At 41.3% G+C, this 27,518-nt stretch overlaps 1 protein-coding gene across 2 annotated transcripts in view; it reads right to left on the reverse strand.

The window, feature by feature from the left end:
• ATP2C1 (ATPase, Ca++ transporting, type 2C, member 1) overlaps positions 1-27,518 on the reverse strand; it is a 123,650-nt gene that overhangs the window by 10,597 nt on the left and 85,535 nt on the right. For both annotated transcript variants that reach the window (XM_006883321.1, XM_006883320.1), the window contains 12 exons: positions 26,833-26,908; positions 22,044-22,110; positions 19,822-19,946; positions 18,671-18,768; positions 16,630-16,725; positions 16,452-16,541; positions 15,536-15,640; positions 11,976-12,132; positions 10,171-10,341; positions 7,585-7,682; positions 3,261-3,311; positions 1,026-1,192 (listed from right to left, as the gene is read on the reverse strand). In XM_006883321.1, coding sequence (XP_006883383.1) covers positions 1,026-1,192; positions 3,261-3,311; positions 7,585-7,682; positions 10,171-10,341; positions 11,976-12,132; positions 15,536-15,640; positions 16,452-16,541; positions 16,630-16,725; positions 18,671-18,768; positions 19,822-19,946; positions 22,044-22,110; positions 26,833-26,908 — 1,301 coding nt within the window. The remainder of the gene's footprint in view (positions 1-1,025; positions 1,193-3,260; positions 3,312-7,584; positions 7,683-10,170; positions 10,342-11,975; positions 12,133-15,535; positions 15,641-16,451; positions 16,542-16,629; positions 16,726-18,670; positions 18,769-19,821; positions 19,947-22,043; positions 22,111-26,832; positions 26,909-27,518) is intronic.

The following is a 27,518-nucleotide window of genomic DNA, read 5'->3' on the forward strand; positions in this document are numbered from 1 at the left end:
AAGGAAAAAAAAATACTAACATTTATTTTAGCCAGGAACTGAAAACCAAACCTGCTAAGCATTATTTGAATGAATTGTTATATAATGTTGAGATTTTTATTTGTAAAGATATTTCAACATTAAAGTCAGATTATCTTTTGCATTGCGGTAGATGAGTTACAATATTAAAATGTTAAGTCTTCGATTCCTCTAATTCATATTTCATAAAGACATAAATAAGATGCATGATAAATAAAATTATATGTCAAGAATTACATGCCAAATGAAATATGTAAAAATATAGGACAATTAGAAAATTTAAGTTGGTTGTCCCTCCAGTACACAATGATACAAGCACAGAAAACATGTATTACAGAGATGCCCGGAAATTCTCACATTCACTTGGCTGAGTCTAGGAAACTCTGTCTATTGCAAAACATGTGCATCCTTCCAAGAGCTAGAAGCAATTCTAAATCACAAAGAAAAGAAAGGGCCGAGTCCATCCTGAGCCAGCTTCCATTCCGAGATCCCACCTGCTGCTAGCTGTGGCAGGTAACTAAGGGGTAACTAACACGGAACAGGAAGCCTCAGGTTACCCAGCAGGTGAGTGCACAAAAGAAATGACATTCCAGTGACTGTGAAAATGAATACCACCACCACCACCACCACCTGATACACAGGAGGGGCATTTCAATCAGACAGCAGTTCTGAGAAGTTGGCTAAATTGTTACCATGTGAACCTGACTAGTTTTTAATTCTTAGAAAACCATGTACCTGCATAGTTCTGAGAGCTTTAACTAGAATAAAGGTTTAACTGCCATCTTGTGAGACATGTGATCAGTAACAGGCACACAGTCACTGTTTAAGTGAATGGCTCATCATGTAGAAAGCTCTCACAACTCCACAGGAAACATCTCCTCCAGCACTACATATAAGTGCTTAAACTCAGAGCAGTTAAGCTAGGGAAACGCTTTTGTTTACTCAGCACCCCTCACTCATTCACAGTCAGCTGCCTGGGGCTGGGATGCAGGAAGGAAGCAGCGTACATTATGGTTTGGAAGTCGTCGTCCACCAGGATCATGTCAGCAGCCTCTTTGCAGACGTCTGTGCCGCTCTGGCCCATCGCGACTCCAATGTCTGCAGCCTTCAGAGCGACTGCGTCATTTACTCCATCTCCTGTCATGGCCACGACTGACCCGTTCTTCTGCAAAGACTGAAGGGCAGGAAACAAGAGTTCTGGTAAAATGCTGGTGCCAATCATTTTCTTCACATACCTAAGAGCAGAAATAACACAGACTCCTTCCTATCCATGGAGGACTCAGGAAGATAAGGGAGTGAGCTCTCGGAGTGTAGGCGACAGCAAGCCGTGCTGAGAACTCACAGCGGTGCAAGTCCACCTGTGGCTCCGGGGAAGGAAGCCGGCAGTCAGTTCCCTCGGTGAGGCCCAGCCTCAGAAACTCGATGGAGGAGCACCATCAGTCAGAACCAACTCCAGGGCAGGAAGTCAGCGTGAATAAGCTAAAAGCTTCGAAAACGTAGCTTTTATTATCCCAAGTGGCGAGAACAAGGAGCTCTGGTGGCCTAGTGTTAAGAAGCTGCACTGGGATGCCAAGGGCATGTGGTTCAAATCCATGAACTGTCTGCGGGAGAAGGATGGGCAATCTCCTCCCATATGATTATCTGCCTCTGAAAACCCACTGGAGGGCCAGCTAGGGGTCAGTCCCAACTCAGTGGCACGGAATGACAACAAACAGCTGTGAGAGCTGTATCGCTACGGTCCTATCTTGTACTGGTGGTTCTCAAACAGGCTAATTGTGCCTCTGGTGGCATCTGGACACATTTTAGACTGTCCCAGCTAGGGGAATGCTGCTGGCTGAGTGTTAGGGAGAGGCCAGGAATGCGACAGCCAACAGTGAAGATAATCCAGTGCCAGGTGGGAGCCTCCTGAATTAAATATTGGGAGGCTTCTGATTACCAGGTCCATGAACTAACCAATACCGATGCTGTTGATGACTTTGTGTATCTGGCTACTATAAATGCCACGCTTTAGGCATTACCCTCTTCCTCACAGCACATTTTCTAGAGAAGGTCTCCCCCCTTTATTGAGAATTTTTCTCATTATGCCACTAAGAAAAAAATCTATACAGTCCATTTCAAGCTCCTCATAAAAATCAGAGCTTAAAAGACTATAAACCAAAACCTGTCTTGAATCCTAAAAAAACAAAAACAAAAACAAAAGCATGCAAAAAAATCTGTATTTCCACCTAGCGTTAGATCAAAGTGCCTGCCAGAATGTTGGTAAGTCTGTTTCCCTGAAGAACTGCTTAGTCAATGTTATGTGATGCCTTATGTTAAGTTTTTCCATCAAAGACATTTTTCATTTCAGAGCAAAAACAGTGGAAATTTCTGTGAGAATAAGTTGACTAGGGTAATACATCTTCAGTGTTCCAGTCATTAAAATCAGGCTTTCATTTATTTCTGATCAAGATGACTTATCAAGATTTAGAATTCAATTGGATAAAATCTTACTGAAAAATGGTTTTAAATTTGGAAAGAAAGTTAGGGAATGAGAACAGATTGCTGGGGTAGTGGGGTAATGAGGAGCGTGACAACAGGAAACCCGCAACAACTTGGGGGATGATCCTTCTCTTCCCCTTCCACCTGTTCCCTGGAATCTCATTTCTCCCAGGCCTAAAAGATTGTATTTATTTGTGTACAAACCTTTCTTCACTTCTTAAACTAGTGTTCTTATACCATGGGGTATCTTTGTGACTGACTTATGTCATTCTGCGTCATTTCTTCTAGATACACCCATGCTGGGCAGTGTTTCACAAATTCCTGATAATTTTTTAGTGATATATAATACTCTAGTGTACCAGTTTCTTTAGCTTGATGATGGGCTTATAGGATACTTTCAGCTTTGTGCTATTGTAAATATTGCTGCAAGACAAGAAGAGGTATTTTATGTGGTGGCGGTGGTGGTGGTATATGCCATCGAGATGCCTGTGACTCACAGCGACCCTATGTGTAACAGCCCTAAACCCTGCTCTATCCGTGCCAATCGTACCGTCCATCTCAGTTGCCCTATCTGCTAGTCTAAGTGTGTTTTATTGTATATATGGTTTTTGAAGTCCTGCTATTTTGGAAATGAATGGTCAATCCTTCTTCCTAGTCTGTCTTAATCTGAATGCTCAGCTTTAGAACAGTATCTGACAGACGCGTTTTACGGAAAAGAGCAGGTAAAAGGTATTTCCCCAATTGTAAAACTATGGAACACTTACCTTAATAATTTTCATCTTGTGTCTTGGACTGGCTCTGTAAAACACGGCAACCTGTAAAAATATAAGGCCCATTAAAAGACTTTACCATTTCACTTTAAAGAGTGAAAAAAAAACCCCACCTCTCCTCTAATCAAAACCTCTGGTGAACTCCCATCTCTCAGAGGGAAGTGCTGCACGAAGTGTACCCCACTCTTTTTCATCTGTCTTTTCCACCTGAGACACACTGGCTGTTTTATGGTGTTAGACTCAAGGCCTGGCACACTCAAAGCCTGTCCCCACGCTGCAGCCTCTTCCTAAAGTGCTCTCTCCTCAGAGAGACCCACTGCTTGTTTGTGCGATCTATAACCCTGAACTCCTTTCCAAATCCCTTGTGTCTTGTAATGGTCTATGGCAGGTGCATGTAGCAGTTTGCCTGGAATATAAGTTCCATCAAGGCAGAGACTTGAGCCCTATACGCCTAGTCTTCTATAAATGCATTTCAAAGAGTAAGTGAGCAATTAACTGAATGTCCGTATCAGCATCTAGACTGTTCCTACGTTCTCTCCCATCTTAATCAAGAGAATCCAAGAGAAACTTCTTCTTAGACCACAGATTCAGCTGGGTGGTGACACCACAATGCGGGTTACGAGTCTCAGGTTCTCCAGAGGGAGGTCGTGAATCACTAAAGGCCCATCTCACAACCTCACTTGGTTTACAATTAAATCCAAAAATCCTTTAGAGTATCTTGCAAAAGGATCACTTTCTGTATGTGAGAAGCAGACTGGTTACCTTCTAAATAGTAATTCTAGACTGCTGAAGACAGCAATGAAGCACAGGAGCACGTAGCAAAGACTGCAGATCTTAGAGGCAACTTAAATAAGAGGTTAATTACAACACTTGATCAGTACAGACAAAGCAGAATTAGGCCTCTGTTCTACATGATTAATTTTCAACCACTGCAAATCATTTCTAGCTGCTACAGGTTATTGCTGATAAGACAGCAGGAATGGACAACTACCACCAATTGCTGGAGTAAAAGGGTGTTATTTCTTTCGTGGAGTAGCAAATTACCTGGCATGCATCCAGCACACCTATTACTCAATATAAGATTTTAGCATTTCAAAGAGCAGCTGCTTTTGAGACTAACTCGATCTCCATGCAAATACGAAGTCACACTTGGTTCTTTGCAAGTACTATATCACACTGCACAAGATCAAATGTCTTCTTAAAGCTATCAAACCGAAGAACCATGATAAGCAGGTCAATCCTTCTAAGTCAAAATTCAGAGATTAAAAAGGCACAGAAGTTACGGCATGAAATAGATGCTGACTAAAAGTCAAAGCAGAGTGGGGACTCAATTTAGAGGTGACAGAATTACTACTATTATGAAAGTTTGTGGCCCTTATATCTGTTTCCCTGCTAGGAAAAGTGGGAACACTCTGGTGGCCAAGTGATAGGGAGCTGTGCTGCCAACTCCAAGGAAGGAGGTTTGAATCCACCAGCTGCTCATCAGGAGAAAGACGGGCAGTCTCCTCCCGTGTGAGTTACTGCCTCTGCAAACCCACGGCGGGGGGTCAGCTAGGACTACTGTGACGTGAGAGTACTGAACAACTGACTGAAGAGAAATAAACAATCCAATCACTTAACCTGGGAAAGAGAAGGGAGAGGACAGGAAGGATGGCATGAAAAGAGGAGAAAATTCAGAAGAGGAGAGAGATTAAGGATTAATGTGGGTAAAAGGAGATTAAAAATCACCCAAGAGAAAAGTACTATGTATTTTCAAAAGAAATTTGCCAAGGTGTTCTCCCTGTGGGCCATCTTTGCCATGTCCTTTGTGGGACGCACTCCCAGTTCTGACTGCCGTCAAGATACAAAGAATACAAGGAGGATTCTTCTTAGGTGCCATGGAGTCAGACTCCCAGCAACCCTAGGAATGACAGATGTGAGCCTTGTCTTGCCTTGCTCCATTCTCATCACCTCTGACATCCTCAAGCGCACTGTTACAGTCACTGTGTCGATCCATCGTGATAGGGATTTCTTGCGTCTATCTCTCCATATTTCTAGGGATTGGTGCAGGTGTTTACTAAGGAGCTTGAACCAACTTATAATTGATTCTCCAGCAGGTTTTCAGAGGCAGCAGGCATTCATTAAAAGGAAGCAGAACAATATTAAGAGTGGTGAATGAAAACCTGGGCTCATGGCGTTTGAATCCCAAACCCGGGTGTGCACCCCAAAGAAGGGAGAGCAGGAAAAAACGGAAACATGGGCAGCATTCACAGCAGCCATAGGCATATAGAACAGTGGACCCATCTACATGGTCAACTGATATTCCACAAGGAAATAAATCCTATCAAATGGAGAAATGACAACCTCTTCAACAAATGGTGCTGGTAAAACTGGACTGCTACCTGCAGAAAGCTGAAAGAGGATCCACATCTCACAACATACAAAAAAATCAACTTAAGGTGGATCACAGGCTTGGGGGTAAAACAACATGGGAAGAGATTGCACATATTTCTTCTGAGGAGGTCTGGTGGATTCGAACTGCCTGCCTTGTCATAAATATATGCTGTTAGGTGCTGTTGAGTCAACTGTGACTCACAACAACATTATAAACAATGGAACTGGACCCTGCCCCATCTAACTGAGGGGCTTCCCCTCCACTTCTCTGAGAACAGTGTCCTTTTCCAAGGACTGGCCCCTTCTAACAACATCCCAAAGTCTATGAGACCATGTTTGACCATCGCTCCCTCTAAGGAGCACCCTGGCTGCACGCTCTCCAAGTGCGTGTTTTCTAAGAAAAGCAAAGAATGAGGATGTAGTACTCTTCTCCAGCACCACAACTCAAAGGCATCAGTTATTCTTCTGTCATCTTTACTTACTATCCAATTCTTAGATGCATAAAAAAGAACTGAAAAGACTATGGCTTGGATCAGGTGCACCTCGGTCTTGGACAAGCACCCAGTCCTTGCTCTTTAGCACTTTGGTGAGGTCCCAGGCTGCAGATCTTCTCAACACAACACATCTTTTGATTTCCTGACCACTAATACCAAGGTTGACTGTAGATCCAAGGAAGATGAAATCATTGACAATTTTTCTCTTTCTCCATCTATCAATATGTTGCCTATTGGCCCAGTGGTGAAGATTTTTTTTTCTTGATGCTGAAATACAATCCATGCTAGAAGTTTTAGTCTTTATCTCTTGCAGCAAGCATTTCAAGTACTCACTTTCAGCAAGTAAGGTTGTGTCAACTGCATAATACAGGCAGCTGATGAATCTTCTTCTGATCCTAATGCCAAATTTTTCCTCATAAAGTTCAGTTTCTGTAATGATTTGCTCAGCACAGAGACGGAACAGGTATGATTCCCACTACTGAATAAAACAGGTAACTCATTTTTTATAAAATGGGTGACAAATCTCAACAGCCAATTCACCAAAGATGACATGTTGATGGCAAACACATGGCAACATGCTCAACAGGACTGATCATCAGGGAAATGAAAATTTAAGCCACAATCTGGGAGCACCCCCAACTGCTGACAATGATGGCAAGAAATAAAAACTTTAAAACACTGGCAGTTTTTACACACAAATAGGCCCTATGATTCAGTGATTTACTCTTACTTATTCACCCGACATGAAAACTTATGTTTACACAAAAACAAAACAACCCACAAATGTTTACAGGAGCTTTTGTTCAATCACAGAAAGTAAGAGGAAAAAAATTCACATCCTCAAGCAGTGGAATATAACTCAACAAAACAAAAAAGAACAAATTATTAACATATGTACCAGTGTACATAAACTGCAGACATATTCCACTAAGTCAAAGAAGTGGATTCAAACACCTCACACTTCCGTGACTCTCTTTAGAGCCCTCTAAAAAAGGCAGAACTGCACACTCTATGTGACTAGTGGTTTCCAGAGGCTGGAAGGGAGTGCCGACCATGAAGAATGAAAGAACTCTGCAGGGGTGTCAGCTGTGACGGTGAGTGCTGTCCTCGTCTATTCTCCATCTGCTCTAGAAGCATTTCCCACAACAATACATTAGAAAGGCTTACACTTTATAAACCTTCTACGTGATAAACACAGCTATTACCATACTATCATCAGCACAGTATATTCTTCAGAGGAAAGTGGGCTGGTCTGGAAAGTTATTATTCATGATGATCACTTCATATTATAAATATGCTAAGTGATAAGAAAGGACCCATTTATGATTTGGACTAACGAATGTGGTGGTCATGAATCACTCATAAACACTATGTTTCACTCCCTTATCCATCAGTGGGAATGAGAACACAGTGACTCAGGCAGTGGAGTGGAAAGGCTCTGGGAGGCCCACCTGTGGTACTATCTGTGAGAGCTGCTGTACATCCATTGCATCAATTTCTTCTCCCGAGACTGACTGAGAAGTTTTGGAATAAAATCCCAGACGGCTGGCTAAGTGAAAAGCAAGAGAAAATGTAATCAACCACAGTGTTTGTGCTTAATGAGCTTTGCACTCAATGTGCTTTAAGTTATCTACTCTTCCCTTTTAAATATAAAATTTCCTTATGTCAAGGGAACACAATTCAAAGCCTTAGTAAATCTTAGCAGACATGGTAAAATCGTTTAGGATTGTCTATCTTGGTTTTTTGTTGTTTTTTTTTTTAAAGCCAGCATACCTATGCCTTGAAGGTAGGCCAATCAGTTCAACAGTTCCATTTTCAAGATTAAAGTACATTTTAAGAAAATCATTCAAAATCAGACAAAATGCCAAAAGATACAGGTCACTCAAGTAATTTTACATAAATGAGAATAACTGCTAAGCAGTTTTCGACATATAAACCACCCAACATTAGGATGTTTCTAGCAATCTGGTCTCTCAAATAACATCAACTTTCAAACTCTTGCTCTAGTCCCTGTACAAGTTCATGACATCAGCCGATTCCATTTATTGGCATGAATTCTGGCTGATACATTCATACTCATGTTTTACATTTTCCTTCTTAAAGTCCTATAACAGAGCACTGAGTACAGGCAGAGACACGAGGGAGCACTGTAGGCACAGGCCACAGCCTTTCAAAACTAGTCCCAGTGCTCTCGGAAACAGCACTTTCTAATGAGGCTCAAAGGAAAAGAACCACTTTCACATTTCCTTAGATACTGTTATTACCGTCGCTGTTGTTGGGTGGCACTGACGAACAGCAACCCTGCATACAACACAGTAAACCCCTGCCATCTTCACAACTTCTGCTCTGCTTTCGCCCGTTTGCAATCACTGTGCCAATCCATCGCAGGGAGGCTCCTCCTCAGATCCTCCACTTTGACAAGGGTCATGTCATATACAGGGACTGACAACACGCCCAGAAGAATACAAGGTGAAGTCTGACCACCCTCACTCTGAACAGCACCTCACGGCACTTCTTTTAAGACAGGTTTGCCGGCCCTCTTGGCAGGCCACTAGATACTCAACATCAACTGCCGACATCACATTCAAAGGCATCGATGCCTCTTCGGTCTTGCTTATTCACTGTCCAACTTGGACATGCATTTGAAGCAAGAGAAAAGACTATGATTCTGTTCAGGCACATTTCAGTCTTCAAACTGGTAGCCTTGCTCTTTAGCACTTTGGAGAGATCCTAGATAGCAGTTCTGATAAATGCAGTACATCTTTTGATTTCTTTTTAAATTATTTTTTATTTAGGTGAAGTTTTATAACTCATATAATCATTTAATGACATTTTTATAGCACTCTTTACCATTAATTAATGCAATTAACAAATTATAATGTCCAGTCAATATATGTATAATGTATATTTGGCTTCTCTTCTCTTTTTTCTTTTTGGTGTACTGTTGAACTGGATCTGACTGGCACAGGGGGAGAATGCCCGTCCTTCTCCAGTGGGGCATCTGGTGGATTGGTGCACCTTTGGGACTGCAGTGCAGCTTCTTGCTACTAGGCCACCAGAGCTCCCTATCTTTCAATGTCTAGATTACTGTTTCAGTAAGTGTCAACTGTAGATTGACATAAAACCCACGACAACTTCAATCTTTTCTCTATCAATCATCATGTTTCCTATTGGTGCAGAGCTGAGGACCTCTGTCTTCCTGATGCTGAAATGTAATCCATATTAAAGGCTGTCCTGGATCTTCTACAGCAAGTGCTTCAAGTCCTCTTCACATTCTCAGTAAAAGGTTGTGTCATCTGTCCAGTGCAGGTTGTCGGTGACTCTATCTCCAATCCTGATACAGCATTTTTCTTCAGCTAGCTCAGATTTTCAAATTATTTGCTCAGGATAGGTACGGAAAAAAGACAGAACCCTTGAACATACAGCTTTCATCATTTCAAATGATGCAGTGTTCTCTTGTTCTATCTGAACAACTGCTTCTTGGCCTGTGTACAGGTCTGAATGAGCACAATTAAATAATCTTCTCATGTAGTCAAATGCCTTTCTATAGCTAATAAAACAAAAAGAAAGACATTTCTGATACTCTCTGCTTCCAGCCAAGATCTACTTGCTGTCACTTCCTGAAGGCTCCTTCCAAATCCAGTTCGAATTTCTGGCTACTGTCAATGTATTTCTCCAGATGCCTTTGAGTAATATTCAGCAAGATTTTACTTGCATATGGTATTAATATTTTTCAATAATTTCTGCATTCTGTTAATTCATTTCTTTTCAAAATAAGTAGAACTAGGGATCTCTTCCAATGTGCAAAGTGGAATATGAAATAAAAAACCAACTACTTTTTTGTGAATAACATAGATACTTGCTTTCATAATGATTCAATTAAGTTCTCAGACTAGTATCGTTTTTAAATGAACATCAAGTTTTGCACATAATCTTTTCAAACACATGTTTGTAATGCCTAACGAGTCACAAAAGTACCCATGCAAAGCAGTACTTGAAGGAAAGCATGACAAACAAAAAGAAGCGGTGAGGTATACCTATAGCAACGGCAGTCTCCTGCGAGTCCCCCGTGATCATTTTGATGGACACCCCAGAGGCAATGAGTGTTGCCACAGCGTCTTTCACACCAGTTCTTGGAGGATCGATGATGCCCACCAGGCCAAGAAATGTCAGTTGCCCCAGATCAGGACCAGAAGCCAAAGCAAGAACTTCGGAAACAGTCATGAAACAAAAGAAAACAGTTTTGAGTCTCAAAGACATTATGATTTCGTTCACAGTACACTTCTGAAAACACTTAGGTATCATTCACAGTCACTAGATTTAAAAATAAAAATGGTAATATACAAAGACATTTTTACTTTAGAGGTTCTGTATATGGGTTAGCCTAAACATAAAAATTAAAGGGACTAGGACCAAATAAAAACCAATTTAAAGCAGTAAAGAGAAGTAAGGCATTGAGGAAGAAGTCTCTGCACAGCAAGTGCTTTAGACAGAACTCCGTCTTCTTAGGAAACTGCTCTTGGTGATCTGGATAAACTACTGTTTTGTCACGCCTGGAACTCAATTTAAAAAAAGATCACTGAAAGTGACTTCTACTCATTTATCTTCCTCTTTCCACCTTACAGGTCTCCAGAAGTACCCAAGAGCTTGAAGAGAAGGCTGTATTTACATTGTAAGCCTGGATAACTGTATAGACAATGAACTCTTAAGAGGTCACGTTAATCTGTAAAGGGGTGTAATAGCAGCGATTAGACTCTTTCACTCTTTCTATAACATTCTGTAACTTCGGTTCTCTAACTCTATATAAATGCCACCTATACTGCACTATTATTTCTAGTTGCTGTCATTCTTGGGCCTTTCAGATACACCTAAAATACTGCTGATTTCCCAAATATCATTCAGCAAAATTCTTAGAATTCCTGAACCTCTGATAACTACTGTTTTGGACTAAAGGAGATACGCTTCTACTTGGGACATTAATGGGTAATCAACTTGCCAGAGAGACTATGCGACTATTCACACATTAAATAAAGCTACCTTGCAGAGAAATGGAAAAGTCTCAAAGAAACTAAAGGAAGGATGTATTCTCCCTCAGGCAGAAGGTGTAAGAGATTAGATATATTTGGAAAGTCCAGGTGACAGGCCAGTTGCCTTGGACGTTTTCACCCTGGACAAAGGCAGGAAGGTGCCAGCCAGGCTACCGAGTCACCGTGTGCTTCAGGAGCCCAGGGCCCCAAGCTGGGGACTCCCAGCCCAGTGACCACCTGCAGTAGTCACAGGAGTTTTAAGACATGCATTCTCCTTAAAGCCCCACCGTGCTTTTACGTGCTTGCTCTCCAGAGCCGGCAAAGCCAGCTATGAACCCAGGGAGCCCTGTTCCTCCTATCTCTGACCTGGTGCCTGAGAGCAGGAGCAGTGCGTCAGGGCAGTGACTGAGACCCTGCTCATCCTTCACAAACAGATAGAGAGAGAGGGAGAGGAAGAAGGAGGGGAGGAAAGAGAAAGAGAGAGGGAGGGAAGGGAAGTTTGAACCAAGTTGTTTTAAAAAACACATCAGGGATCTATGCTACTTATATTAAGGGGGAAAAAACCAAGTAAGCTCCCATTAGCTCCCTCATCAGACAAGTATCTTTAAATAACATGTCACCACTGCAAGGATTTCAGAATCTAAGATTTCCAATTTTGCTGTAATTCTGACTTTCCACCCTCTGGGGTCCATTAACCAATGACAACACTTTGGGAAGGGAAGAGTTGTCCATGACCTGGAACAAATCTGAAGGCTCAGTGTGGTGCATGGATAGGAGGCCTGCTTTTTCACCCTGGGAGTCGCCCTGAGGTATACCTCGGAGTCCTGCCGAGCCCATCCGCGCCTTCTCTTGTTGGTACAGATCTCTCTGCTGCTGGGTGAGGCTAAGGGTCTGCCCTTTGCTGTGGTATGTCGTGCAGTATTGAATCACCTGTTCATAAGCACCCTTCATGAAACAGATCTCTGGTCTGTCCTGAGAAGAAAAACATGCAAAATAAATGCACACATCTCGCATTGGATTCCTGAGACACACACTGGGGATGGAGAGAGCAGGAAGGCTCGGTTCTGTGTTCGCAGCCCATTTTCTGTTGTTACCAAGAGCACACACAGCTAAGTGCACACACCCACTGAGTCAGGGGGCCATTCTTACCCTCCCTGCTCTTTAAGCTTTTAACTGTCCCTCGCTGTCAGCTCCAGGCCCTCCCTCAGCTGCTCCTGTCATTGTGTACGGTTCTTAAAGGGCACATTCAAGGCAGGCACTCTGGGTTGGCAGCACAACTCTCTGCAGAGAGGCCACAAGAGCGCCCTGAGCAAGGCAGGCCTTCCTCACCAGTTAAACTCAACTATCAGTGTTTAGTAGGTGTAAGAAGACGATCGGGGACTCTGTTTATGGCTTAAAGATATCTCAGGATAATAGTTTTTGGTACTCATCAAACTTCCAAGGCTCCGACAAGTGTAGATTCCTTAATGTGAAGTTCTGCTTGGCCTCTTGTTGTTCTGCTTAGGCTGCTTCTACAGAATCTTTCACCAATCAGTAAAGCTAGCTGGGCATCAAGCAGATCTGGCAGTTTCACGGCTAAGGAGATGTACAGTCTGTCTTGACTAACAGATCATACACGCTCCACCTGTCTTTTTCAAAAGCCTAACTGCCACTTTTTGCTGTTGTTTTCTTTATTGTTAGTTGTTGTTAGATGCCACTGAATCAAGTATGATCCTATGACCGTATCATACTGACTCTATGAACAACACATCTGAACCCTGCCCTATCCTGTGTCATCCTTACAAGCTCAGCAGTCACCGCATCAATCCACCTGGTCGAGGGTCTTCCTCTCCTTCACCAACGCTCCACCTTGCCAAGCATCATGTCCCTCTTGAAGGAACAGCCTTTCCCAGCAACATGCCTGAAGCATTTGAGATGAGGCTTCACCATCTTTGCCTCCAATGGGCACCCAGCGGCACTTTCTTCCAAAGACATATTTGTCTTTTGGGAGTCAGTGGAATAGTCAGTGCTCTTCTCCAATTCATACTAATTCCTTCTAAATCTGTACACTTGGCCTGTCTGTGTTGCCACATCTACATGGGGTTGACCTCTTCTAGATGCTGTCAGGTCAAAGGCATCAATTCCTCTGTAGTCCTTATTCACTGTTCAGTTCTCAGATGCATAGCGAGCGATCAGAAAGACCATGGCTTTAATCAGACACACCTTAGTTCTCAAACTGACATCATTGCTCCTCAATACTTTGGAGAGGTTCCTGACTGCAGATTTTCTCACTGCAACACGTCTCCTGATCTCCTGACTGCTGGTACCAAATGTACTGACTGTGGATCCAAGCAAAATGAAGTCACTGACAATTTCAGCCTTTTCTCTATCTACCATGACATTGCCTATCAAGCCAGTGATAAGGATTTTTGTTTTCTTGCAGTTGAGATGTGATCCATATTGAAGACTGCAATGTTTAACCTTCCACAACAAGTGCTTCAAGCCCTCCTCACTTTCAGCAAGATTGTGTCATCAGCGTTAACACAGGTTACTGATGAGTCTTCCTCCAATCCTGATGCCACATTATTCTTCATAGATTTATAGCATAGTTTTCTTTACACTCATCACTAATTCTTCCCAAACTCCATAATGCAACTATAAAATGCTTCTCAATATTCTCCACCTGATCAAATGACTATGTAAGCTATTACTTCCTTCCATATTTCACTGGCAAATCTCCCTCCTTGAATTTCATTCTCTCCTCCTTTTCCAGCCTGAGCTCCCCGGTATGTAAGCCTGCTGCACCACGGAGATCTTGGAACTTCCCTGGAAGCAAAGTGGTTAAATGTCTGGCTGCTAACTAAAAGGTTAGCAGTTCAAATTTAACAGCAATGCTATATGAGAAAACTCTTGTAGTTGGTTTCCGGAAAAAAGCCTCAGAAACCCAAGCAAATAGTTCTACTACGTCCTACCAGAGGTGCAATGATTGGAATGCATTTTTTTCTTTGTTTCCTGCAACCTATTCTCCCTTGGTTTGGTCTATATCTTTCATGATGAAGACTTTTCCCCCTAAATATGTTTCAATCTTTGCCAGGATCCTTACAATCCAACACGAGGCAATAAACAGATCAGAAATGCCAAGACACTGCCATCTGACCAACAGGTAGGCCGGGCCTAGGCGGAATACTTTAGGTCCTCCAGTATGTAACTTGAGTGAGGTCAGAGTCCAAACTGGTAAAAGAAATCCTTCAATAGCACACAGGCCACATCATTTTGACACATGTGTAATGATTTATAAAATGGAGTGAAACAGAGACTCCAAATAAATTTAAATATATATATATATGCTAGCTTTATAAAGTCTTACCAAATAAACTCATACGCATGAAACAGTAGCTAAAAATTATCGAAGTCTAATGTGATTTTTGAAAGTTTACAATAGATGGCATCCTACAGTTTGCTTCCAACTGTTTCCTTAAGCGTTTTTTAGAAGTTCCTTTAAAACAAACTTAAGACTGGATTTTTCTTCTCCTCAGAAACAAGTCACAAACTTCAATTCACAAGTTCAGTGGTATGGCCAAGTTCACTTTTCTTTTAAAACCAATAAATCATTTCTGGCCTCCTATATGTGGGAGAAATCTTCGCTTTCATTCCTGCCTACAGAGATGTAACCTGTTTCAGAATGTCCACAAGTGACAACGTTCAATTCCAAGAGGAAACGTGCAGATAGCAGATTTTACCTTTTGAGAACAGTCTATTCCCATCAAGATGGTACTAGCAATTAAGAATTTTAAGATTCCTCACTGAAGATAACTGAAAACATGTATTATACTAACAGTGTAAAAACCTTTCTCAAGCAAGTAAGGCTGCAGTATGAACACAGAATGTCAGTTCACTGGTTAATAAACTGGGTCAGACAGCATGAGTAACGCAACCCTCCACAAGAGCGGCTGGCACAGCAGCTGCAGTGTTTTGAAGGCTGCAAAGTCATGCAAGGATTCCTTCTGTCGTCCAGCAGATGCTCCAAGTGTGAGCCACCTTGACGTCACCTAACAACAACACGTCTGGAAACCACAGAGAATGTGGTTTTCCTTGTCGTATAGACTTAGACATTACGTCAGTGAAAGGCCACTGGTTGAAAACACTCAGCAGAGACCGACAATGAAATATCATCAAGAACAAAAGCATGCTGTAAGAACCTGATACCACAAACTCCGGGTGACTGAGACAAGTAACTTAAGAAAACAACTGTTGCTTATACAGCAAAACTCTATAGCTGTAGCTCTACAGGCTCAGCTCTGTCTCACTCAGTGACTTACTTGCAAGACCTAAAGATGGACCACAATGAAGACTATCTCAACTGACAGATCAGAACAAGCATTAAATAGAAAAATACCTGCTGTGTCCTGTGCACACACTTCACAGCCATCCACTTTTGCTCAGAGCTGAAAGGGTACTCAGTTTTTCTGATATAGTCTTCTTGAAGTCCATCGAGACCCATCTATAGGACACATACAAAAAAGGTCATTATCAACAGGAGGGGGAATCTCCACTCTGTTAACAAAGAATAAGATTCACAACATACGGCTAAACGGCTAGGGAGACTCCTTTTTCAAATAATGGTGATACAGTAGTAGTAAAGCCCTGTCTACATCCACTAGCTCTCTGTACAGCAGCGTGCATTGCCAACATGGAAGCTAGCGGGCAGATGCCACTGAAGTCACAGAACAATAGCAGGCAGTCTGAACTACATGAAAGCAAACTTTCAGTGATAATCTATCATATCTTTAATGCCTCAAAGTTTGGAATTCAGCAGGGTGTCAATAAAGGGACCTAACCAATTCTAAGCATCTATTTTTACAATTACAAATCAAGTTTTAAATTGAACCCTTCACTTAGGAATGCAAATCTGCCACCTTATTGCCTAACCCCTGTCCTCTAGGGCCCTTCCACCCAATCTTCATATAAAGTGACAGGACACACAGTTAAAATGGGTCCAAACAATAAAGAAATGTCGCCCTCTGTTGAAGAACTCCATATATATTATAGATAGCTAGAAATAACTATCACCTATTTGCTTTACTGAATTTAATTAAACTGTTGTTTTAGATAAGATCACATCTGAAGTGGCCTACTGCTTCTAAAAAAGTGGAGCACCCTGCTTCTAAAAAAGTGGAGCACCCTGTGCTTTAGGGGAGGGAGACATTGGAGTCTGCACTTTTTCACAAAATCAAATGCAGGCTTTGGCCCTACTAAAGTAACAACATCACACAAGTCAAAGAACAGAGCCCAGAAACATCACGGATACAGACCTTCATCGCAAGAGCCATTAAAGCCCCTTCTGTTGGCTTCCCCATAAGAGTGTTATTTCTAATTACAGCATCATTGCACACACAGCCAGCCTAAGAGAAAAACACACAACGTGTGAACTATCACTGTGCCCCGCTGTGACAAAGAAAGCCACTTCCTTGGAGACAGAATCCTTCTTACCTCAACAATCCTGCTGACAGCTGGGTTATAGAATCCATGAACAACATCACCATCAACAATCACTTCTCCAAACTGATTATAACCCACTCCAGTAACCTAAGGAGCAAAAGAAGCAATGCTGATGAGAAGCAGAACTATGAGATGTGTTAGCTTTACACAGCATGACATTGTTACAATGTGTACAAGAAATGTATTTCAATGTGTCCACAGGAGATTGAGATTTAATAATGTAATGAATTTAAATTATCATTTTTTTTAACATGATGACCATATAAAGATATTAGGTTTATGTGTTCAAAGTTTATTTTTTTAATTACATATTGTAAACCATTAAAATGTTTGTACACAAATATGCTTCAATTTAGGAAACTTCACATTTATACAGCCTATTACATTTGCAAAGAAGTTTAAGTCATTAGCATATGGTAATTCTCAATAGAATCTTAATAAAAACCGAACTCTTTTTTTTGTTTTAAATACCAAGACTCAGAGGCATTGGATTGAGCCAAGGACTTAAAATCTACTTTGACAGGCTGTTGCTATGTGCCTCTTACACGACCCTTTGACCAAGAGATCTGACCCTTGTCCTGTCCTGTGCAGTCCTCACCATCTCTGATGTATCTGAGTCCATTGTTACCGTCACTATGGGATCCACCCTGTGACTCTTCCTGTCTCTCTGACCCTTCTACCTTTCCCAATATGATGTCTTTTTCAGGGTCTGGTCCCTCCCAACAACAGGCCCAAAGTCTGTAAGACAAAGTTTCACCATCTTTGCCTCAAAGGACCACCTGGTTGCACTTTCTCCATGTCATATTTGTTTGTTCACAATTTTACAAATAAGTGCTGGTAAATTCAGAGACAGAGACTAAACAAAAATTATATTTCCTTAAAAAAACCATTTAGAAGGAAAATTATTAACATATGGTACATACATGACATATAAAACAATGGACTTTAAAATTCCTGAGCTCCACCATGTTAACCTAACTTTAACAGCCCTTGGAGTCATCTGAAAAGGACATATTAACCAACGTGAGACAGGATATCAATGGCCAAATACAATACTTTAAATACCAACAGACTGAGTTTAAGATCGATGAATAATGGAACGAAATCCACCCACATACAACTGCGTCAGCACCGCAAGTGCCACCGCAGTTTAAAAGCCTGGGCCTGTCCTACGTCATGTTCATGAGCATCCCAGCTCAGGACTGGCTGAGACAGGCACTCACAGGCACATGGCTCCAAGATGACCCAACACAGTGACCTGCACAGAAATACCTATTTGTAAAATAAAGTAACAAATTCAGTCATTCATTCATTACAGAAATATTTCAATGAGGCTAGCCCTGTGTTAGGAAAGATGGCTCTTGGTCTCGTATAATTTGTAACTGGAAAGGAAGAAAATGTCACCTGGAATAGGAATCAAAAGGTGTGCTGTGCTATAAAACATGTTTTCTAAGACGTGGCTCAGTCTCCTGGATGTACCAGCTGTACCCTGGGAGAAGGATGGTCAGTTTCCTCGCTTAAAGAGTTACAACCTCAAGGATTCAATGGCGGGTTGTGAAACGCAGTGGGTGTAAGAATGGCTAAAAGTTATGGAAGGCAAAAAATGGCGGGCTGTGGTGAGGTTAGAGGCAGGGGAGCCTGAAGACATCGGGCAGGATTCTACCTCTGGACTGTCCAACTCAAACTCATTGCCTTCTGGTCAAAACCCACTCACAGCTGAGCGTCCCCTGGTTTTCTAACGTTTAAATCACACAGGAAGAGATCTGCGCATCTTTCTCCCTCAGAGGAGCTGGTGGAGAAGATGCCAGAGAGGAGTGGCCTCTAGATGAGCAGGGCAACTCCTCCCAGGACCTGCCCACCCAGGAGGACTACCGCTCTGGACACCATCACACGGGAAGGCGATGGCTCAACAACCACCTCACAGCTCTTGTGAAGATAAGACCTCAGCATCACTACAAATGTTAAACTTCAACATTTTCTATCAAGCAACAGTATTACTAAAGCGAACCCAGCCAATGAACCTGCACGGTACCTCAGCATGCTGCCCGTCGGAAGTGAGTATGTGCGTCACGGTCATCTCATTCTTCGTCAGTGTTCCAGTCTTATCTGAACAAATCACATTGCAGCAACCTAAAGAGTAAGTTATTACTTGTTACCAAAGAATCAGAGGGAGAAAGAGTGTGTAACTGGAGGGGAAGGGAAAAGAGAAAACACACAAGCACAACAAAGCAAAACCCAGCCAATGCCTCCAGAAGCTTATCCTATATGTCTGAATTCTGAGATGAACCCCATCAATCATTTCAGAGTCATATTTTTTAGTATGCTGGCTTCCTAAAAAGGTAACACTTCTGCACTGAGAATAAAAATCAGATAATGGTAAATGTTGATATTATCCCATTTGATTTTCAGTTGATTTCTGCAAAGATAGGCAATTTCAGGTTGATATAACAATTTAGGGAGCTCTGGTGACAGAGTGGTAAGAAATTATGCTGCAATCCCAAAAGCACGCAGTTCAAATCCACCAGCTGATCCAAGGCATCAGGATGGGCAATCTCCTCCTGTTCTACTTACTGCCCCTGAAAACCTGCAGGAGGGTCAGCTATGACTCAGTTCTGACTCAACAGTACTCAACAAACACATAACAATTTAATGCTTTTTTTTTTTTTCAAAGCTTGGAAGGTGTCTAAATTTAACTCTATTAAAATTTATTCAGATGAAAATTAGAAAAACTTTATTATTTACAAACCCTAAGTTAAATGTCTTTAAAATGTTTTAAACCACACATAAAGCTATATTATAGCAATAGAATTAATAAAAATTTACTGTTCTTTTAAATAAACTCATTCAGGATGATATTCTAGGACCCAGAGTTATCCATTATCTTCCTTTGAGATGTCAAAAGAACTCTATTAATTTTACTCATGGGTTTTATTTGCTGTATGGCTTTACGATTTAGCCTTTAGAATACCCCACAGGTTATAAAAAGATGTCTCTTAAAATGCCCTTCCCTGACCTCAATGTATGCATTTCTTAAATTTTTTTTTTTATTAAAGCTACAGCAAATTCTTTCACAAGTCAGAACTACTGTGCAAAATTCCTCTAAGTAAAAAACTGTAAAACCCAAAATTGACTATTGCCATGAAACTACACACATCCATAAGTATGTTTCTAACAAAGACTTACCCAAAGTCTCAACAATAGGCAGTTTTTTCACAATGGCCCTTTTCTTCACCATTCTCATGACACCGAGAGCCAGAGTCACCGTGACCACAATGGGAAGTCCTTCTGGAATCGCTGCTACAGCCAAGCTACAAACAAGGGGGACATGGCTTGAAATAACTGTCCACACGGGACCCACCACCATCACTCCAATCACAGACTACTCCAAATGACAGCTGATAAAATTTAACAGTGAGCACAAGAAAAATTATCTTCTCTAAGGAAGGGAAAGAACATAAATGTTCCAGGGACATTTATTTACTAGCTGCCAGATGGCGCATGGTAGTTCAGAGTACAGCTTTGAAGTCAGATGCCAGAAGCTGCACTCCAAGCTATACCAATTTTTACATGCGTGGCCAATGTTAATAACAATGACTTGATAAGATTTAATAGGGGGTGAGGGGGACTTAAATGGCAAAGCATGAAAACGTATCTATCGCAGCGCCAAATATTCAATAACTGTTATGTTCTTTACCACCATTATCTTAATGAATTTTCTCTAACATCTCATAAATTAAATCCATTTTACAGAAGAAAAATAAAGAAATTTAAAGAAAATTACTTTGAACATAAATACTAGCCCATGTGGGTATTTTAAACAAGATCTCCTTCCAGACCCCAGCTTTCTTAAGTCTGCCACCCAAACAGGTAATCTGATCCTGGCTGCACACCACTCGTCTTCAGGCAGCACAGGTCTGCAAATTAGGGATACCTTCTTCCCCTCAACTGTATGGCACAAATTACCATCTTCCTTTCTTCCACTCTTAAGTTCACACAAGTAGAAGACAATTTTAGAGTACTTGCTTATCTATTTATAATGAGACGGGTATTCTGGCTAGGTATACACTGGTGAAGTCATGGTCCTTTCCCTCATGATCTGAGAGCATTGTCCAGGCTCTTTTAAATTTTCCACTATTGCTGTCAATAAAGGGTTAACAAAACCACACCTGTTTTCTCATCTGCCTGCAGTTAACTTTGGAGCTCCGTTCCTTAATGACCTGATAAAGGTGGTGTGTCACCTACGTTGCTAGGGCAACAATGTTTAAGACAAAGACATCTATTCCCTGACAAACTGTCTTGGGGATTCTCACAGGAAACCGAAGCTAAGAGCTTCCTGAGCTGGTGGTGGTGTTGGCCACCAAGCACATCCCCTTTGCAGGCACCTGGGATACTCTACCTGGAATCCCAGGAGGTTCCCGTCTTCACGGTACCCAGTTCATGAGTCAACACCTGTGCGGATCTACTGTGTGGAATGCTTCAGGAACTCTCCAGGAGAGTAAGGCCTCAAGATGCTCAGCATTTTCTTACAGTAAAGCCTTCTGAACAAACAAGTGGCCGAGGTGGCTCTGAGCGCCATGGATCTGAATGTACATTAGCGTCTAAAGGTCACCTGGTGAAGTGCAGCTGCTAATGCAGTCTAACTCTGCTTCCTCTGGGGGTGACCTCACTGTTCGTTCTGGTCTCACAGATTTCCTGACCCTCACCTGGCATGTGGAAAACCCTCAAATGAGATATTCATGGCTCAGAGCAGTTCACAAAAGTCCTCCTGAGTTATTCCTGACATAATTTCTTAATCTCTCTTTGTGAAGACGTGTTATGTCCTGAATTTTTCTTCTTTATAAACTTTTACCTAATTCTCAGTTTCTAACTTTCTGCTTTACATTTTGGGAAATCCCTCTGGCTTTAGCCTACAGCTGTTAAATGGAACCGTTCCTTTTGGCAATCATAATCTTAATTTCTAAAGACTCTTTTTTTGGTCCTCTAATCTTTTCTGAAGTAATTTATCACTCAATCAAAGATGCCATTTCTTCTCCATCTCTGAAAATACAAATGCTTAACATTTAACCTTTATCTTTGCTTTGAATTTGAACATGTGCTTGGAGACTACATGATTTTCACATTCTCTTTTACGCACTTAGTTTTCAGCAGTGCAGTCCTTGAGCACTCTTTATACTTAATAATGCAGTACCATCCTGGTAACTCCAGCTATCTGTTCTGTGTTTTCTTCACTGCCAGATATGATGGTTCTTAATGCCCCCACAAAGTCATTTCAATCTATGGCTTCACACCTATGCAAGCAGAAATACTCTTATGCTCATACACTGCATTATCATCGTAACAAAATGCAAGCTATATCTGTCAGAGAAATAGAACTTTTACTTTATAAGCAAACTATCAGAACTTACCTTACGCTGATAGTAAACATTTCCAAGATATCTTTTCCAAGTAACCAACCAACCAACATGATAATACCTAGAAAAGAATCAAATAGTTAACTTCCCCCTCCTTTCATATAAAGCTCACTAGGTATAGAAATAACAGAATTACCAACTTCACAGCATCAAAAATGTCTTTGAAATAAAAGGGAAGGTATATGAGATCATTTTTGCAACATATTAGGAAAATTTGTTAACCAAGGGAGAATCCAGTCAGCAGCATGGCCACTCAGGCACAAATCACCACCTTCTGTTCTCACTGCCCCCACCTACTCCATAAAGCAACTACAAATCCACAAAGCCGATATTGTTCAGACTAGTTTTTTCATAAGTCAATATCCAGATAATTAAGTTTATAATGCACACAAAGACATGCGCAAACTGGCTCAAATGATGATGAAATTCACTTAAAAGACATTTCAAAGTGCATTAATATTAAAAGTATTGCTTTCATGTATTTTAAAAATTAAAGAACACTCCATTAACATCAACCAAACAACTGATTAGACCTTAGCCTTCAATCTTTATGAAGAATAAAGAGCTCCACAGGGCAGGAGCAGCACCCGAGCTTTAATAGAACAGCCTGAGCCTGTACTTCAGATCAGTGTGAGCATTAAATGATGTGCTTCTCGCTGAGTAACAACAAAATAACGATGCGGATCACGACCCTGTAAAATTGTGTCCAAATACTGTGCTGACCAAAAATCCCAAGCTTAGGGGCAGTGAATTCCAGCAGGGGTCAGTGAATGATCTCCCAGAGCCCTGCTTGCTCTTAAGCCAAATTTGATGGTGCTCAACCACACTCATCCTGTCTACAGTGTCTATGGCAGATTTGCTGCTGACACCAGAGGTGAATTTTTCCACAGGATGGGATGAACTACAACTCTAAAATATTTACTATCTAGCCCATTACAAACAAACACCTGGCAGAACACAGATCTGTTCCATATATATTGCCAAGGAAAATTTTGCTCAATGTACTACATTAGCATAAAACCAGTATATCAATAAATTCAAAGATAGTGTTATTGACTACAGAAATTCTCGAAAATAAACATTAAGGATCAAATGAGGCCATTCTCACTAGCTACTAAAGTGTAGATAGTTGCCTTCCTGCTTTCTACTCCCTATTTATGAAGATAAAAGGAGCCACAGAATTAATATGCACTTAAATATTTCACTGAAACTGTATCAGAAACAATGCTTTGAAATGATATTTACTCACTGAAAAACAGCATGTTAGCTAGAATAAAAATAGAAGGGAAAAAAATTTCCAGAAATATAAAGTTTTTAATGTATAATAAAAATGAAATTTCAATTCAGTGAACAAATAACTGGTGGTATTGAGGTAATTAAAAAACAATTATGCAAAAAAGCTGTTAATTCTATATCATATGATTAAATTCTAAACACACACACAAAAGTAAGTACCAAATATAAAATCTAAAGCAACAGAATAACATCTAAATAGACATTTTTATAACCAGGGGTTGGGAGAACTTTTGCAAGAAACACTAAAGGCAGAAAGCGTCACTGGAGATTGTCCACAGCAGGGTGATGGGCATCTCAGGCAGAGGAAGGCTGAGCTGCTCCACACATCCTCTAGCCCCCCAAGAGTACCATACACCCCTCAAGAGAAAGCAGACACTGCAGACGCTGAGCTTCAACAACAGAGAACCCTTACCAACCCAAGACTCAAGTCACAAGAGAAGAAGAACAAGAGAGAGAATGGCAAGTCACAGAATAAAAAACAAAGTACCAGCGTACATGAAAAACTGTCCCATTTTTCCAATGAGAAACTGCACAATATAAGACACCTTGTATTAAATGCAGGTGAAGCTGGCAAGAGTGTTGGAAGAGAGGAACTAACAACCTGTTCATGGAGAGTGTAGTTGGCAAGATAAAGCAGAAGCTTTTAAAATGTCAAAAAACTAAATTACATGCATATCTTATAACCAACCAAGTGTGTGAGCGAGTGCGTACGTGCGCGTGCACGTGTGTGTAAACACATAATCAGCATTACGCAGCCTAACACGAATCTTTCCCACAGCTGGTGGTGTGGGCTGCAGGGAGCTGCACTGCTAACCTGCAGGTCACACTCTCATGTTCATGACCTCAGTCAGAGAGACGGCACTGCCTCTCCTGTTAGGAACATTTTGTTTACATTTGTTTTAGGTGAACATTATCTAATGACAAGATATTTATGATAGGGTATGTGAGAGAGAGGAAAGAAAAGAAATTAATCCGTAAAAATAATCAGCTTTTTGAGACGAACTTTGGTCGCGTAGCTCACTGGGTGTTGCGCTGCAACTCAAAATTCCATGTGTCTCCTCCAGTAGTTTGAAATCACCGCTGGCTCCAACAGAGAAAGACAGGCAGTCAAACGCAACTGAGATTTACAGCCCCAGAGTCAATGGGGGTCGGGTCCATTTACAACAGTGACTAAGTGAAGCAGCTTAGTGGTAAGAATTGTGCTTCCATCGCAAAAGGTGGTTGGTTGTTGTTAGGTACTGTTGAGTACAACCCAGTAGACAAAACATCTGAACCCTGTCCTAACCTCTGCTATCGTCACAATCTGTAACCCACTGTTGCAGTAACTGGGGCAATCTACTTGGTGGAGAGTCTTCCTCTCTTTTGCCGTCCCTCCACCTTTCCAAGCATGATATCCCTAAGGATTAATCTCCTTAAAGTATGTGAGACAGAGAGTTATTATCTTTGCCCTCAAGGAGCACTCTGGTTACACCTTCTCTAAGACCTGTTTCTTCTTTTGGCAGAGAGATATTCAGTACTCTTCTCCAACACTACAGCTCAAAGGTATCAATTCTTCTCCGGTCATTCTTACTCTTACTGTCCAGCTCTCATCAGATGCCTAACAAGTGACTTAAAAGACCATGGCCTGAATCAGATGCACCTTAGTCCTCAAAACTGACAACACTGCTCCTCAATAATTTGGAGAGGTCCCTGACTACAGATTTTCCTAGTATGTCTCCTGATCTCCTGATTTCTAGTATCAAGTGTACTGATTTTGGATCTAATTAAGATGAAGTCCTTAACAGTATCACTCTTTTAATTCTCTAGACACTGAGATACAATCCTTACCAAAGGCTGCAGTACTTAACCTTCTGCAGCAAGTGCTTCAAGTCTTCCTCACTTTTAGCTATCAAAGTTGTATTATCCACACAGCAAAGATTACTGATGAGTCTTCCTCCAATCCTGATGCCACATTCTTTACAGAGTCCAGCTTTTTAATCATTTGCTCAGCACAGAGATTAAACAGGTATGGAGAAAAGATACAACCTTGACACATACCTTTCCTAATTTTAAACTGTGTAGTGTCTCCTTACTCTGTACAACAGATTATTGGTCTAGGTATCGCAAAGAATACCAGAACCACTGAGCTTCCTCCAGAACTGCCACGGAGAGAAAAGCCTTTCCTTAGAGCTGATACCCAGAGCTTCCTAAACTGTGAGACTTAGCTTGCAGGGTGCTGTACTGTGGGATTCAGCTGCACATTGCTAATTACTCTGTAGCTTTGATGTATTTTGGCTTGTTTATTATTGTTCAAGTCAATACACTTGTCTGTCAGTTTACTGTACTGAAGTAACTTGTGGTTTGCTGTGATGCTGAAAGTTGTGCCACCAGTATGTCAAAATGACAGAGCCCCATTGTGGATAGATTTTAGTAAAGTGCCAAGATTAAGGCAGACCAGGAAGCTGGACTGGCCATGTACTTCTGAAAACACTATGAACAATAGAGGAACATAGATAGTTATAGTGTAAATAAAGCTCAGATTGGAAGTCAATCAAAATGAAGAGAATAAGCTGCAAACATCCCTTAATAGTTGGAACATGGCATATTTGGGAACATGAATGTTAGAAGATTAAAGTTGTGAAAAATGGAATGGAATACATAAACACTGACATTCTAGGCACTAACAAGAGAACCTGGTCTGGCTTTGGCCACTTAGAATCAGACAATCACATGGTATACTATGCCAAGAATGAAAAACACATTAAGAATGATACTGCAATCACAGTTTAACACGTTGCCACAAATGACAGCAAATGTGTTTCTAAGCACAGTCGTCAATGTAAAAGTGTGCGGCAATGTATTAAAAGACAATTTCAAGTTCTATCCTAAAGTACAAAGTTGTAACTGATAAGATATTATTCATACATACATATGTATATTCAAATATATGAATGAATAAACAGCTAAAGCCAAAGAGGGGGAAATTGAAAATTTTTATCAAATTTTGCAGTCCAAAATGGACCACGCATGGAATCAAGATGCATTAATGTTAGCTGGTGCTTGAAATGCAAAAGTAGAGAAGGAAGGGTAGTTGGAAAGCACCAAGCTGATGGCAGAAACGAGGGCGTAAATAGAATGACTGAATGTTGTGTGTTCGATGAATGCAAAGGTAGGAGTTCCAATCCACCGTATGTATGGTCTATGGGAGAAAGAAGGGCAATCGCGTCCCATGTCATTAACTGCCTCTGAAAACCCGCTAGACGGTCAGACTTGGGGCAGTTCTGATTCAACGTACACAACAACTAGAAAGATCAATACCAAAATGCCGGAAAAGCACTCTGGTTATTAAGAATGATATAGTTTTACTTAGGAAAAAACACAATAGCTGAACATTAGTTTTGTGGTAATTTTTGAAAACGCAATGAGAAAGGACTACAGCAAGTCCTCCCTTCTTACATAAGGACAAGTCGCCTGAGCACACGAGGCAGCCCCCACCCTCTTCTCTTACCGATTATACCAAAGGAGTAGAAGGAGAGCTGCTTCCCCAGAAGGTCCATGCTCTTCTGGAGAGGCGTTTTCGGTGCCTTGACAAATTGGAGAAAAGTGTCATGACAAGTATGCAAACATTAACACAAGTAAACACAAAGGTATGGAGTTTTTAAAACTAGGATATTTAAGATGCCAGGTTAATAATATCAGTCAATGTTACCACAGTAACAAAAACACCTTAAGCCCATAGGGAGCCAGAAACTTGGCTAGGTGTCCTCAGTACTCAGCTGACAACTGACCACACAGCTTTCCCTCACCTCATGCCAAAATAAACACTAGCATTTTCACAGGAGAAACTGAGGTGTAGAGACTTCAGTGTGTAAAGTCTTAGCAAGGAAAGCCAAAAATGTCAACTTTATATTTAGGAAGGTCTATTTCCCTCACGCTTCTTTTGGAAGAATAATTTCTTCTTCCACCAACCTCACCTTCTCTGGGCTTCCCATCAGCAGCCACGATACCTCCTGGTTCTTCAACCTTCCACATCTGCCCCTATAGACAGGCTCGCTGTCCAGGTCTGTTCTACCCTGTTTACGCCTCTTAATCAGCTTCCTGCTTGGCTGTCTTCCTGTCACTGCCTAGCCTGGTAGACTAGATTTTTATACTTCATTACATACTGGAGTCTTAACAAGTAAGATGAAAATTCCA

The sequence above is a fragment of the Elephantulus edwardii genome, unplaced genomic scaffold (genome assembly GCF_000299155.1).
Source record: "Elephantulus edwardii isolate Elephantulus edwardi_28Jun2011 unplaced genomic scaffold, EleEdw1.0 scaffold00027, whole genome shotgun sequence".
NCBI lineage: Eukaryota > Metazoa > Chordata > Mammalia > Macroscelidea > Macroscelididae > Elephantulus > Elephantulus edwardii.